General features: G+C 43.4%; 1 protein-coding gene and 1 long non-coding RNA gene across 2 annotated transcripts in view; one reads left to right on the top strand and one right to left on the bottom strand.

Annotated features, from left to right (window-relative positions):
* Bloc1s5 (biogenesis of lysosomal organelles complex 1 subunit 5) overlaps positions 1-10,113 on the bottom strand; it is a 38,251-nt gene extending 28,138 nt beyond the window's left edge. Inside the window, exons 1-2 of the mRNA XM_004628375.2 lie at positions 9,910-10,113; positions 7,898-7,980 (exon numbers count right to left, since the gene is read on the bottom strand). Coding sequence (XP_004628432.1) covers positions 7,898-7,980; positions 9,910-10,021 — 195 coding nt within the window. The 5' untranslated portion in view covers positions 10,022-10,113. The remainder of the gene's footprint in view (positions 1-7,897; positions 7,981-9,909) is intronic.
* Positions 10,064-11,324, top strand: LOC111815896. Its single transcript, XR_002820522.1, has 2 exons — positions 10,064-10,142; positions 11,029-11,324. It is a non-coding gene; the product is annotated as an uncharacterized LOC111815896 (long non-coding RNA).
* The last annotated feature ends 1,826 nt before the right edge of the window (positions 11,325-13,150 follow it).

Genomic DNA, 13,150 nt, shown 5'->3' with positions numbered 1-13,150 from the left:
TTTTTTTTTTTGAAACAGGGTCTAGCTATGCAGTTCTGACTTGTAGGGAATCTTCTGTCTCAGCCTCCCTAGATCTGTGATTACAAGCTTGCGCAACCACACCCACGGCTCTGGGGCCGGCACAGCATGCCCATGGTTCCAGGGATCAAACTCATGAACTTGTACTTGCCAGGCAGGAACCTACACCGCCGAACTATCTCCCGAGTCCAACACTTTTTGTCTCTAATTTCAACCAACTTTTCTTTTTTCTAATAACTAATAGCTACTTTTCTCAGCTGAAGTATTACCCCTTCCTTGAAAATTTCCGCTAAGCTCTGTAACACATAGATTTGCTCTCCTTATCTGCAAGTATTTTGTGCCTATTTTATCATAATAATTACAGCAGTATGATTACATATTTCTTCTGGTAAACTGCAAGTTTGTAATTGCAAACTTTCTGGCAATAAGAATTGTTTCCTATATATTTTTACATGTCGTAGGAGAACAACACTTCTGCATCCATTCTTTCTTGCTAGTAAGAGCCGTATTTTATTTGGAGTAGTAACAAGTCCATAACAGAGACCATGAGCTCTTTCTCACCCACCTTCCTCTTTGCTATACGAAGTGCAGATGCAATGACCGCACAATATGCCAGGGAGACAAAAGGTAAAGCTAGAGAAAAAGCTGAGAGGGAAGAGCCCTGTACCAGCCATGGCTAGGTCTGGTCTTCAGGTCCTGTGCAGGAAAAATAAGGCCTTGCAAGGTTTCAGGTGTATTTCTAGTAACTGAACTCATTCCTACTGATTTATCTGGGTGTCCAATAACTGTGCAATGACGGGTCAATGAAGTTCACTGTGAATGACATCCAGAACTGCACAGGACTCCTTGCTCTACAAGCACTTTGTAAGTACTGTTGACTAACATGTGTTTTTCTTCTGCTCCACATCAGTAAGGCTACGACACCTACACTGTGGCTAGAAAGATAAGGACCCAGAGGACAAAACCTCTATCTACTGACAGTACATCCTAGGTACCACGGAAGAAGCCTAACCTGACAAATAGATTCCTTCTGAATCTCTGTTCATTGTGTTCATGGGAATTGAGGAAAAAGTATAAAGTCAGGAGAAAAACTAACACGTGAAAGGTCCTGGATTCAGTCTGCAGCACAACAAAACAATAAAATAGAGGGCTGGGGAGATAGCTCAGTAGAATAAGCACTTGCCTAGCAAGCACAGGGTCCTTAGTTCAATCCCCAGTACCACCAAAAAAAAAAAATAAATAAATAATAATAATAATAATAAAATAAAATAAAAAATAAATAAAGTTAAGAGAAAGATTGTCACCTGTCCTTAAATCTTAATGAATACAAAAGGCTTAAAATAGCCTAACAGGACTTCAGTAACTTAAGAAACGCTGCCACCATGTGGCACTTGTCTTATTTGACAAGTAAAATTTTAAAAAGAAAACGATAACTGTTGCTGTATACATTAGATTTTTTCATCCATAGAATATTTTAAAGAAAATAAAAATTTTAAAAACATGAAAAATGATACAGAATTTCAAAACAAGATGATAGGAAATCAACAATGGCTGTTATACTGCATAGTGTTATCTTCAAAGCAGTTGTTCAGATTACCAGGTATGAGCATGCAAAATTGATAAAAATAAGTTTTAAAAAATTAGGCATTAACTGTTCCTTTCAATAAACCAACAGAAGTTAGTAGTGCAATTATCTTAGCTATCTTTAGTGTGTATAGATATACATTTTTCCCTTCTTTCCTTCTTTTCTCCTTTCCCTCATCCCAGTTTTTTTTTTCTTCCTTTTGAGCACTTTCTGTCTCATTTACAATATCTGTTGTATTTTTTGGATCTTATTTACTCTCTCAGTTTCTTAACACTAGGAAGAAAAGATGTTTACACAAGTGGGTATGATTTATTTCACTTATGAGTATGGTCTCTAGTTGCATCCATTTACCTATCAAATTCACGAATTTACACTCGATCTTTTAGTCACAAAGCGCTTCAGTTTCAGAAGCTAGCCAGAAGGCTGGTGAGATAGCTCAGCACACTAAGCACCTGCTCTGGCAAGCACACAGTCCAGGATTCGATCCCTGGTCCTGCATGCTGCGCGGCCCTGCTCCCAGGGCACACTGAGCAGGTGACCAAGTCCAGGCATGGTGGTGCATGCCCGTAATCCCAGGGCTGGGAGGCTGAAAACAGGAGGATCACTACAAGACCGACCTGCATAGTGAGACCCATGTACCAAATACATATATGGAAAAAGAAATGCTAGCCACATTTTCTCAACGTGAACTGTATGTACACGGCACAGAGACAAAGCTGGCAGAAGGTACAGGGGGCTCTGCTCTGTCGCTGTGCCCTGTCCAGGCAGGCCGCTCAGGGTAAGGACCATTTGTATTAAAAACAGGACATTACTGTTCGGGCCACCACAGACAAGAAGTAAAGCAATGCAGATATACATGGTATGATCAAAATCTATAGTGAACATTTAAATAAAAAAATTTAAATGTATTTTTAAAGGAGGAGCCTGGCTCCTCAGGCTCAAATGGACAATGAAAGGTAAACACTGTCAGTCAGTTCAGGTCATCGACGTAGCCACAGCAGCCCAACAAAGACACGGAAGAAGAGTGCTAGGACTTCTTTGGGACATGGCAAGGTGATGGTATAACCGTGCTCACAGCAAGAACAACTATTTTGTGGGAGATTAATGGCAATGCATCTTTTACTCTAATCATTTTTTAGAAGTTTTACCATTTGTGGTATTTTTTAATCACACCATATATATTCAAACATGCCGTTTCTAAAATGCTTTCAGCTTTCCTGCTATCTGGAGAAGAAATGTTAGAAGATAACATGCAGACAAGGGAGCTGAGCCTGATGTGTAGGGCAATTTTTGCGCGACTCTAAACCCTCAAAAAGACCAGTCGGGACGTCACTGTGAGAATGGAGCAAACGCTTTTCAAGACATGCAACTCAAACAGAACCGACAAGGTATTTCTGAGCCCTCTGAAGAACGTCCTTCAATGACAGGGATGCTTCTTCAAATCAGTAGAATGCCTTGCCTCCTGAATCAGGGTGTGTGTCTTTCTGATCTAGCTTCCGTTCCTGACACTATGCCTTACACAAACATTTATGCCTCACATGCTAAACATACTTTAAGGCCAGGGAGATAGCTCAGTAGAGTAAGTGCTCGTCTGGCAAGCGCAGGGTTCTGAGTTCAATCCCTAGTACCGCAAAAAATAAATAAATAAAATAAAATAAAATACTTTGACTCCATATAATCAACTTGAATCTATTATACCTGCCTAATGTGAAACTGTTATTATTTAGTAAACATTTTCTTTATTTTTTTACTTTTCTTTAGTGTTTTAGGGAAGGGTCTACAGGATGTTCAGGGTCTCACTACTAGATCTGACTCCTAGTGATCCACCTGTTCACAGCCTCCCAAGAGCTGAGATTACAGGCGCACCACTATGCCCAATCTCAATTGCTGTCTCAGTGTACTCTGAGGGCAGGGCTGGCACAGCAGGCCCAGGGATCAAGCCCCTGGCCCTTGCGCCTGCTTGCAGGTGCTTTAATCTGCTGAGCTACTTGGCTGGCCCTTAATAAACATTTTGACAATGCTTATGTCATTTATCCTTATTTTCCCTAGGGTTATTAAAAATCAAACTCAAATACAATCAAACTTTTAGAATTCTGAGTATTTTTATTTATTATCTTTCCTTAACAGAAACATCTAACACTGTATAACATTTTTAAAATGATGTCATTTAATCCACATATAAAATCAAAAGCTGTATACTATATATTACTGTTCTCATTTTAAAAAGGAAATAGCCTTGTAATCGTAACTGGTTAGAGGAGTGCCAGGAGTTGAACAGATTCCTACCTTTCCATTATCACCTCCACTTCAAAAAGCTCTTGGAGAGCTTAGCAGTGCAGAATGCAACTAATTCTTTTCTCAGACTCTCAGATACATGCCTATTTTCTCTTGGCATCTTCTCACCCAGTTAAAAGAGGTGTTGGCTTCAATAGGAAGCCGTCTTGAAAATAGCATTCAAAAGCATAAAAGTAACTTTTTTCATTTCCATTCACAATTCAGTTTCATACATGTAGCCCATTCACAGATGTATCTTCAGTTCCATCTACTTAATTTAAAAAATACCACCAATTAGCTATTTGACTCTTCACTTACTGCTTCCCATGTCTGAACTCTCTCTAAAGTGGAAGAAGTTGATTAAAGAACTCATTTTATTCCAAAATTCTATTATTCTTTTAATATAAATTGAACCCCACTAGTGATATGTTTATAAATGTTTTAATAAAACCATTTGGTATTTCAACTTGACCAGGCTAACAAGATGATGCATGATAAATGGGGCTGGATGTCAGAAAACCCAAGTTTTAATTCAAAAATCTGTTCTTTTGAATCATATGAAACACCTACTAAATGCCAGCCACTACTGTTTCGGACATTTTGAATACAACTGAGAATATTGAAGACAAAGCCTTATTCTTACGTCCCTGTACTCTGGCAGTGGCAGTCAGGTGACAGACTAGTAAGTAAGAACAGCATCAGGCAGTTCTGAGGGCTTGTGGCAGGCACAATTCTTACTGGTCCCTAAGATTCCCTCCACTTGTGCACATATACCCTGTCCAGTTAGTTCAACCAAACCTTAATCTAGGTGTCGCTGTGAGTGAAGGGATTATGTAGATGTAATTAAGATCTCAAATCAGTTGACCTTGAGGAGAGGAAATTACCTTCACGGGTCTGACCTATATAGGTGAGCCTCTAACAGGATCTGGGCTCTTTTGGGTCAGAGCAATCTGAAGCAAAAGAGAAATTCCAAGCAAGGGAGACTCTTCATTTCTGGCTTTGCAGATGGAAAGGGCCAGAGAGGAGGACTGGTGTGTGTCTTCCATAAGCTGAAAGTGGCCCCACAGAAAGGAACTGAGGCCTGCCACCATCATAGGAGTCTGGAAGAGGACCCTGTGTCCCAGCCCAATACCTTGATTTTAGCCTTGGAAGTCATTGAGCCGAGGCCCTAGCCACAGTGTGCCCAGGCGTGACTACAGAACTAATAAATTCAGCTGCTAAGTTTGTGGTAACAAGTTATAGGGTACTAGAAAGTAAATATGGTATTATACAGACCATCAGAGACAGTGATATGATAGATCACCATGGGGGCTGCTTTGAATGAAAGGATCAGAGGTGATATCTAACTTGCAATCTAAACAAAAGAAGATTGAACTATGCAAAAAATGGAGAAAGAAATATTTTAGAAAAAAGGAATCCAGGAATAACCGTGGTGTGACATAAATGATGTACATCCAAAGCACAGGAAGTGCAAAGCTGTGTGTGGTGCAATCAGATATAGAGATCACCTGGCAACTATGGGAACTAAGTCACAGAGATCAGGCTGAATAGAAGCCCCTGCTGCTGCCCAAGGAAGGCTGACAGTGAGCTGCCTGACATAGGGGTAGTGGCAATGGGATAAGCAGAAAGGCTTAAGGTATGCTGTAGGCTATGCTCGCTAGTATTGTGGTTGCTGGAGCAAAGGACAAGCAGAGCCCACTGTAATTCCCACATTTTACAACAGGCAGGCTCAGGGGAGAACACTTGCTCAGCACACTCTGAGCCCTATGGTCAGGGCCCACTACTGAGGGCTAAAGGCATATTTTTACACAACACAGCATGAAGAACCACACTATCTGTGCATAGAACTTTCTGCTTCATTCTCACTAAAGAATTGGTAATAGCCCTTTTCAGTCTCTGGATAATTTCCTGTCCTATATTATTCTTCACTGAGAGGCACATTGTTTTGTTTTTTTCTTTGGTGGAACCAGGGATTGAACTCAGGCCCTTGCACTTGCCAGGGAAGTGCTTATTCCACTGAGCCATCTCCCCAGCCCCGTCCTATATTATTCTTAACCCACAATAATGATACTAATGAAGCAAAATAGCAGATCATTATTCCTAGGTACCACATGCTACTCTAAGATGCAAGTGCCCTGACATGCATTCATGGTTATATCTTTTATTTATTTTTGGTGGTAATAGGGATTCAACTCAGAACCTTGCACTTGCCAGGGAAGCACTTATTCCACTGAGCTAGCTCCCCAGCCTCCATGGTTAAATCTTTAGTCTTCACAATCTTTTTTCCTTTTCTGATTCCTTCTATAGCCTGATGGAGCTATTTCTTTACTTCATAATTGTCACAAACTTTTCAAAGTATAGGGCAGTTTTTAGTTATTCAGTCTGTTGAACATAAAAACTACTGTAAAGCTACAGTTCTGTCAATCTTCTGTGGCCTACAGTATGGAATTCCTGCAATTATGAGGGTTAGTCAAAGGTTCTCTGCTTTTGGCATGTTTAGACATCCTTCTTGGTCAAAATTTCACTTGAAAATAGAATACCAGCTTACCCAGAATCATAAAACTGTGCAACACCATTTGCCATCTACCTAACCATAGTTTGAGAGGTTGTGATTTAATGCATAACCAATGGAGACAATGTCACACAGCTGGAACAGCACCCAAGGTGTCAGAGCTAGCAAGGAAGAGGCAGATACTAGGATACTTGAACTTTATCCTATAACTAGCAAATACTATCAAAGGGCTTTAAAAATGAAATAATATTTGATCGTGGAGGACCACCGGGGCGATTCTCCTTAAAGGACAAGCAACTGTCTCCATTTTGGCTGAACCTGGCTCTACGTCCATGTGCTGATGTGTACAGAGCTGGCTAGGACTTTTCCTATCCCCTCAATTGGCTTTAATCAATGCATATCAGTCCAGCTGAGAGACTGGTGGTAGTCTCTGAAGATCGCAGGCAGTGTTTCCCTGGAACCTTCACCTGCTGCTTCCTAGTGCAAGCCAGGATAAGACAGGATGAAGAGCCAATGCTCCATGCTGTTGGCTGGGATGAGCCTCGAGATAGAGGCTATGACTTCCTGAGGCTTGAAAGATTACAAATCAGAGCTGAAGCACCAGTTGTGTTGTGCAGATTACTCTTTCTGCATATCCTTCTCTCTACAAATGGCAGAGGTGATTTCAGGCCTCCTACCTAGCCCAGCTCACAGCACTTATGTACTTTCGGCCACTTTCACAGTCACTCATCATCAAGCCACTATTTTTTTCATGAATATAGTCCAGGTTTGGCTCAGGGTCAAGGCCTTTGTTCCAGATAGCCATCATCATGGCTGGACTTAGGACCCCTTGGCCCCTCATAACTCTATATATGCCATGGTGCCTTTATTCTCATCATGGGTTGCATTGAAAGTGGTAGATTGATAGAATTAACTCACTAGAATTTGAATAACCTCTCCATGGGATTACAAATATAAACTTCCTGGGCCTCGACAAGGACCGAGAAGGGCTCTCTATATTTGATCACTGGCAGCAGGGTGAAACTGGATCTAACTCAGATGAGGCACACCAGTGAGAAGGAAATTCCTACATGAGGTAACATCTAGAAGCCTTGAGCACTGAACATGGGCCTGCAAAGGGGCTGGGATTGACAAGAATCCTTCTTAGGTTTCAACCTGAGTGCCTGATAAGGGCTGATTCCTCAAGTGAGAAACGCACATAGCAAATGGGTCTGGAAAACTTGAACCCACTGATCCCTAAAAGTCTTTCACTATATTTCATTTCATAGATTAAAAAATTATGATCAACATACACTAAACACTCTAGAGGAATAAACCAAGTCTCCTGCTGTCTGGCCTCATATTCATCCTATTAAAAATGAGTATTTTTATCTTTTTATAATTTTCATTTTATATGTTTTATAAATGCAAGTAGTGAAACCAGATTTTAAAGGTAAAGAGCTTCCTTTCTGAATATTACATATTAATAATTAAGGCAATAATTTTACAAGTAAGTTTTAGGTACTTACTTCAAATTCCTTTACAAAGTAACGAGTTTCACCTTGAATAACTGGTCTGTGGTCCAAAAGCCTTGACTGAATCTCTCCAAGATCTATAAAGATAAAATGAATTCAGAATTGGCAAATAAAAATTGATACATTTAAGGTTAAAAGATCACGTGTTAAATAATTACCATGATTTAGCTAGTTAATACATCCAACAGTTATCATTATTCCCCTGTGGTGAGATTACCTAAAGTCTATGGTTTTAAGAATTCTAAGAATAAAACACAGCACTGGATTATCTTTTAGTAAAGTATTACCTAAAAATTTACAATCTTTGTACATCAAAGAGCATATTCAACGAATAAAAAGTAACCCATGCAACAGGAGAGCTGAAAAATACTTATGGGGTTGGGGGTAAAACCCAGAATATTGAAAAACCACTCAACAACAGAAATCCTGATTTTTACAAATTGAACAAAGGAACTAAACAAGCATTTCTCTAAAGAACAGACATAATGGTCAGTACGTAGATAAAAAGGTGCTTAATACTGTTAACATTAGGGAAATGCAAGTTAAAACCACAATGAGTCATCACATCACCCAGTAGGATGGTCACTACCAAGGAAAGAGAATAACAAACGTTGTGGGGATGTAGAAAAACTGGAATCCTTGGATGGCTCGTGGGGATGTAAAATGGTACAGCTGGTATCACAAGTCCTCAAAACATTAAAATAGAATTACAGCAATTCTGCCTGGGGGTATATGTATATCCCAAAGTACTGAAAGCAGGACCTCAAAAAGATATCGATACATTCATGTCCACAGCAGTATTACTCACAGCTGAAAGACACAGAGCTGCCGGACAGATGAACTGATGAGGGACTATGCCATCTGGTCTGAACAACAATGGATTTTCTGACATGCTACAACACAGATGCACACCAAGAATACTGTAAGCTAAAAACGCCAGTCACAAATGAACAGAGCTCAGGACTCCATTCACAGAAGGTAAGTTTACAGATACAACGGTGGTTTCCAGCGCTGGCAGTGATGGGCGGTAGGAAATGAGGGATTATTTTTAACAGATTCCAAGTTTCAGTCTTGCAAAAATTAAAAGTTTCCTGGGGGTTGACAGAAGTAATGATGGCACAATGTTAACGTACCTAAAGCCACTAAATTGTACACTTCAAGTAATTAGGATCATAAATTTCGTTGTTGGCCCATAATCACAGAACAATTTAAAGTAATACTTCACTAAGATTGCATAAGTAATTCTAATATAGCCCTAATACGCATGCGACAGTCCCGCAATCCTAATTAGGACCTGAGACAACTTGAAATACCTGTGCTGAGGCTGCCTAGAGATAAGGGTGCAACGAAACGGGCAGCACCAGCGCCTGGTACGATTGCAACTGGGCTAAAGGAGGTTGGCAATGAAAACACGGCGGCGTCTAACTGGCAAACACCTTCCCGCAGGAAGCAGTGACTGTGGGTTCTGGAAATCAAACGCAGCGCAGGCTCTGTGAGCGTCTGTCTGGGCTGTGACCTTTCACTTCCTAGCTCAAAGCCAAGGACGGGGCTGTCTGCGCGCGCACAGCTCTCTGCGGCGTTTCAGGACGCTGACGGCGTGGTGTCACTTACTCCCTCCCGGCACGACCCAGGGGCAGCCAGGGCTGGAGAGGAAGGACAAGGGCTCAGGCAGCCGCGAGAGTCCTACGGGCGGCGCCGGGGTGCGGACGGAGAGCTGCAAACGCGTTCCGAGGCCGGGCCGGCGCCCGGCTCAGGCGGCCGCGACACTGTCCACGACAGCCCTGCCCTTCTATGGGGTCCGGGTCTTGGAGACAGGACGGGAGCCCCAGCGCTGAGGGCCGTGGCAGAGGACACGCAGGAAGCGACGCAGGCCGGCGGGCGCGGGCAAGGGGCGGAACCACGCGCGACGCCCTCCCGCCCCGCACGACGCGCGCGGGCCCGAGGCGGGGCAGCCGGGGCAGCGTGCGCCGCCTGGGAAGCAGGGACGACAGCCCCGCGCTCCGTACCCTTGATAATGAGGTGCGCTGAGCTCGCAGTCCCCAGCGAGTCCCTCTTCTTGCCGCCGCCGCCCGAAGCGGCCTCACAAGCCACGGGGGGCTCCGTCCCAGCGCCGCTCATTCCGACCGGCTCCGCCCACCCGCGGCCTCGCCGCGCCTGCGTAGACCTGGGCCCGCCGAGCCGGCGACGCTGGCTGTTGCGTCATCGCAGGGCGACGGACAGTTCCGGGAGGACGGCTGCGGTGAGAACCCTCAGTGGCTGGTGCCGCGCGCCGGGAGGGTGCACGCGCTTGCGGAGTACGTGCTTCAAAAGTAAAGCGCTGAACTCCGTTATTCACCGTTTCCCTGAAAATAAGACTTAGCTGGAAAATAATGAGCCTTAAAAATCAAGAGATCAAAAATGTTAGCCCCGGGGGCTTTCGGGTTAGTTCAGTTGTTTAAAGCGCCTGCTTGGGCAAACCCAGTCAGGGGCAGGGGATGGCAGTTCGATCCCAGGCTCCACGGGCCGCACCAGACCCGCCCTTTAAAAAAAAATCCTCCAATTTTTGGGACCCCGCGAGATATGTCAGCCGTCTAAAGCCACTGCTTGGGCCAGCACGCGTTCATCCCTGGCACCACACGCTGCGCCAGTCCTGCCCCCAGGGTGGGCTGAGCCGGCCGCACGCACGCACGCACGCACGCACGCACGCACGCACACAATGCTAGCCCCAGTCAGCCCATCCTGGCCTTATTTGCCACCACTGTTCTCTTGCTCAGTGGCCACTCTGTAAGGCTTGTAAGGCCAGAATAGAGCAGATTGATTTCTTCACCTGATTAGCAAGGAACCGTGTTTCTTACACAATTTCAACCACTTGTAGTATGTATAACGTAAAATGCATGTAATTATGAAAGGGACCGGTTTGCTGGCTGCTTTGAATTGAGGTAGTTACGAAGAGCCAACCGCAGGGCTGCCCTGTATCTCTTTGCTGCCTTCAGTAAGCTCCATAGCCTTCAGCATGTCTTCTCAGCAAACCTTCATGCCTTTCCCAGAACAGTGCACCCGCCCACCGGCTCCTTACCCTCCTGTGTTCACCTTGTGGTTCTAAGAGTCATCTTGTACTTCTCCCTTTTGTCTTTTTTCCTGAACAGGCCTCATCCTTATGTGCCTCGCAGCCTGGAGTTGAAGAAGGAAAATAAATCATCATTTACCACACAGGAGCTGGAACTCCTGTGTTAGGATGCGGGAAAGGCCCTCACGCCTTTCCCAGTGGGCACTGGGAACGCGGGGTCCAGAAGGGCATCTTCTCAGGGTGGAACAGGCCTGGAGGGAGGAGATGACGTAGTTGGGTGAGTGAAGGAGAACTTGGGGTTTCCTTAGCAGATGAAGTGATAATCCCCAATGCAAAGCAACATAAACCAGATGACCGAATAAAATGTAAACTTGATTAATTGTGAACAATTGGGACTGGTTTTTAGCCTTTCTAGTCTTTAATTTCCTCAGTCTTATAATCAACCTCTAGAAAGTGTAATTCTTTTTAAGCCACTTATTCTTCCCACTTCTAGGTATTATGCTTATTAAGTGCTTTTTGCTCTGCAAAGCAGAGTTTCTTCTGAGATTGTCTTTGAAGAGAGTTTCTGAGACTGTTTTTTTCTCAGTGTCTTTGAACTACTTCTAAGCAACCTGAAAAGGTTCACTATGTACAGTGAAGGTAAGTACTTATGCATTAGTGGGGCTGTTTTTAAAATGCAGTATCTACCTCAGCCAGGTGACCTATGTCTGTAATCCTAGCACTCTGGGCGGCTGAGGCAGGAGGATCACAAATTCCAGTCTAGCCCAAACAACTTGATGACTCAGTAAGACCCTGTCTCAAAATAAAAAGGTTTGGAAAGGCCTGGGTTCAATCTTGAATACAGAAAGAAAAACAAAAAGATAAAAGTGATCCTAGGTTCCACCTCCAAACTTTGCCAGTTGATTGTATATTAAGTGTTAGGAATTCTGGCTCCAGTGGGTCAAACTTTGGGATCACACAGAACTGGATTCAAATTCTGGCTCTACCACATAATTATGGTTGGTGTGTAGGTGTCCCCACCACAGCCTCATGTAGTCATGGTATGGCTTCTGGAGTTTGTGATTGATGATTGTGGGTGTGTGTGCTGCACCTTCCTCTGCATTGCAGGTGAAGGAGGAAAAAAGGTGATCTGCATTGCAATGGAAGGGGGAAAAAAAGGCTGGCTAGGAGCCCCAGCTGCTGCCCCTCTCTTTGCTCTTTTCCACTGCCATGAATGGCTGCTCTGTGCCTTGTGCCACTCTGCCTTGGAGCCAGCTGAGTATGGACTGAAACTTCCACTAACTCTGAGCTAAATAAACCTTTCCTTCTTTAATTTGAGGTGTTGGTTATTTTGTCCCAGCAATGAGTGAAAAACAACTGAGACAACCACCAACCTACAGTTACTTTTCTGTAGAATTACAAAACAAAATTTATCTTGCTGGGTTGTCATGATGGTTAGAGAATACACTTATAAAGCAATTTGTATAGTGTCTGGCCCATGATAAATGCCTCCAAAATATTTTTATTATAATACGCCCTTCTGCCTACTTTTAAAGTACTATATATCCTCCAATTTTACTCACAATTCAAATGTCTTCTACTTAACACTTACAAATGTAAAACATGCCATCACATATCACATACCATGTATTTATCAATCGTCACATTCATCTGAGGAGCCAAGGGGGATAAGTTCCAGAACCTTCTTGGAAACCAAAATCATGATGATCAAGTTCCTTATATAAAACAGTGTACTATTTGGATAGAGCCTATGCATATCTTCCTGTAAACTTGAAACCCTCTCTGCACCACTCCTAATACCCAACACAATGTAAATGTGATGAAAATACTTGTTATACTCATCTAAGGGACATTGACAAGGAACGCTCTGGACAGGTTCAGACACAACCACCATTGCTCCAACTGTGCCATATTGTCAGCAACAATATGATGCTTAGAAAATGTTTGATCTGTAGTTAACTGAATCTGAAGATACAAAACCTGTGACTAAGAAGGGCCACCTGAATTAAAATCCGCATTGCCAGAGGAGGACATGGAAGGTGAGGGAGAAGGGTGTAATCTCCAAAGAGAGCTGCTGTGTGTCCTGCTCTCCCTGTTCACATGTGCAGCACACTGCACCTCCCTTTGAGAGATGAGGTTTGTGGTCCCTGCCCTTAAATCTGGGCAGACCTTGTGACTTGCTTTGGTCTAGAGAAGATGGT

The sequence above is a fragment of the Octodon degus genome, unplaced genomic scaffold (assembly GCF_000260255.1).
Source record: "Octodon degus isolate 3935 unplaced genomic scaffold, OctDeg1.0 scaffold00023, whole genome shotgun sequence".
NCBI lineage: Eukaryota > Metazoa > Chordata > Mammalia > Rodentia > Octodontidae > Octodon > Octodon degus.
This window is presented reverse-complemented; position numbering and strand designations above follow the sequence as displayed.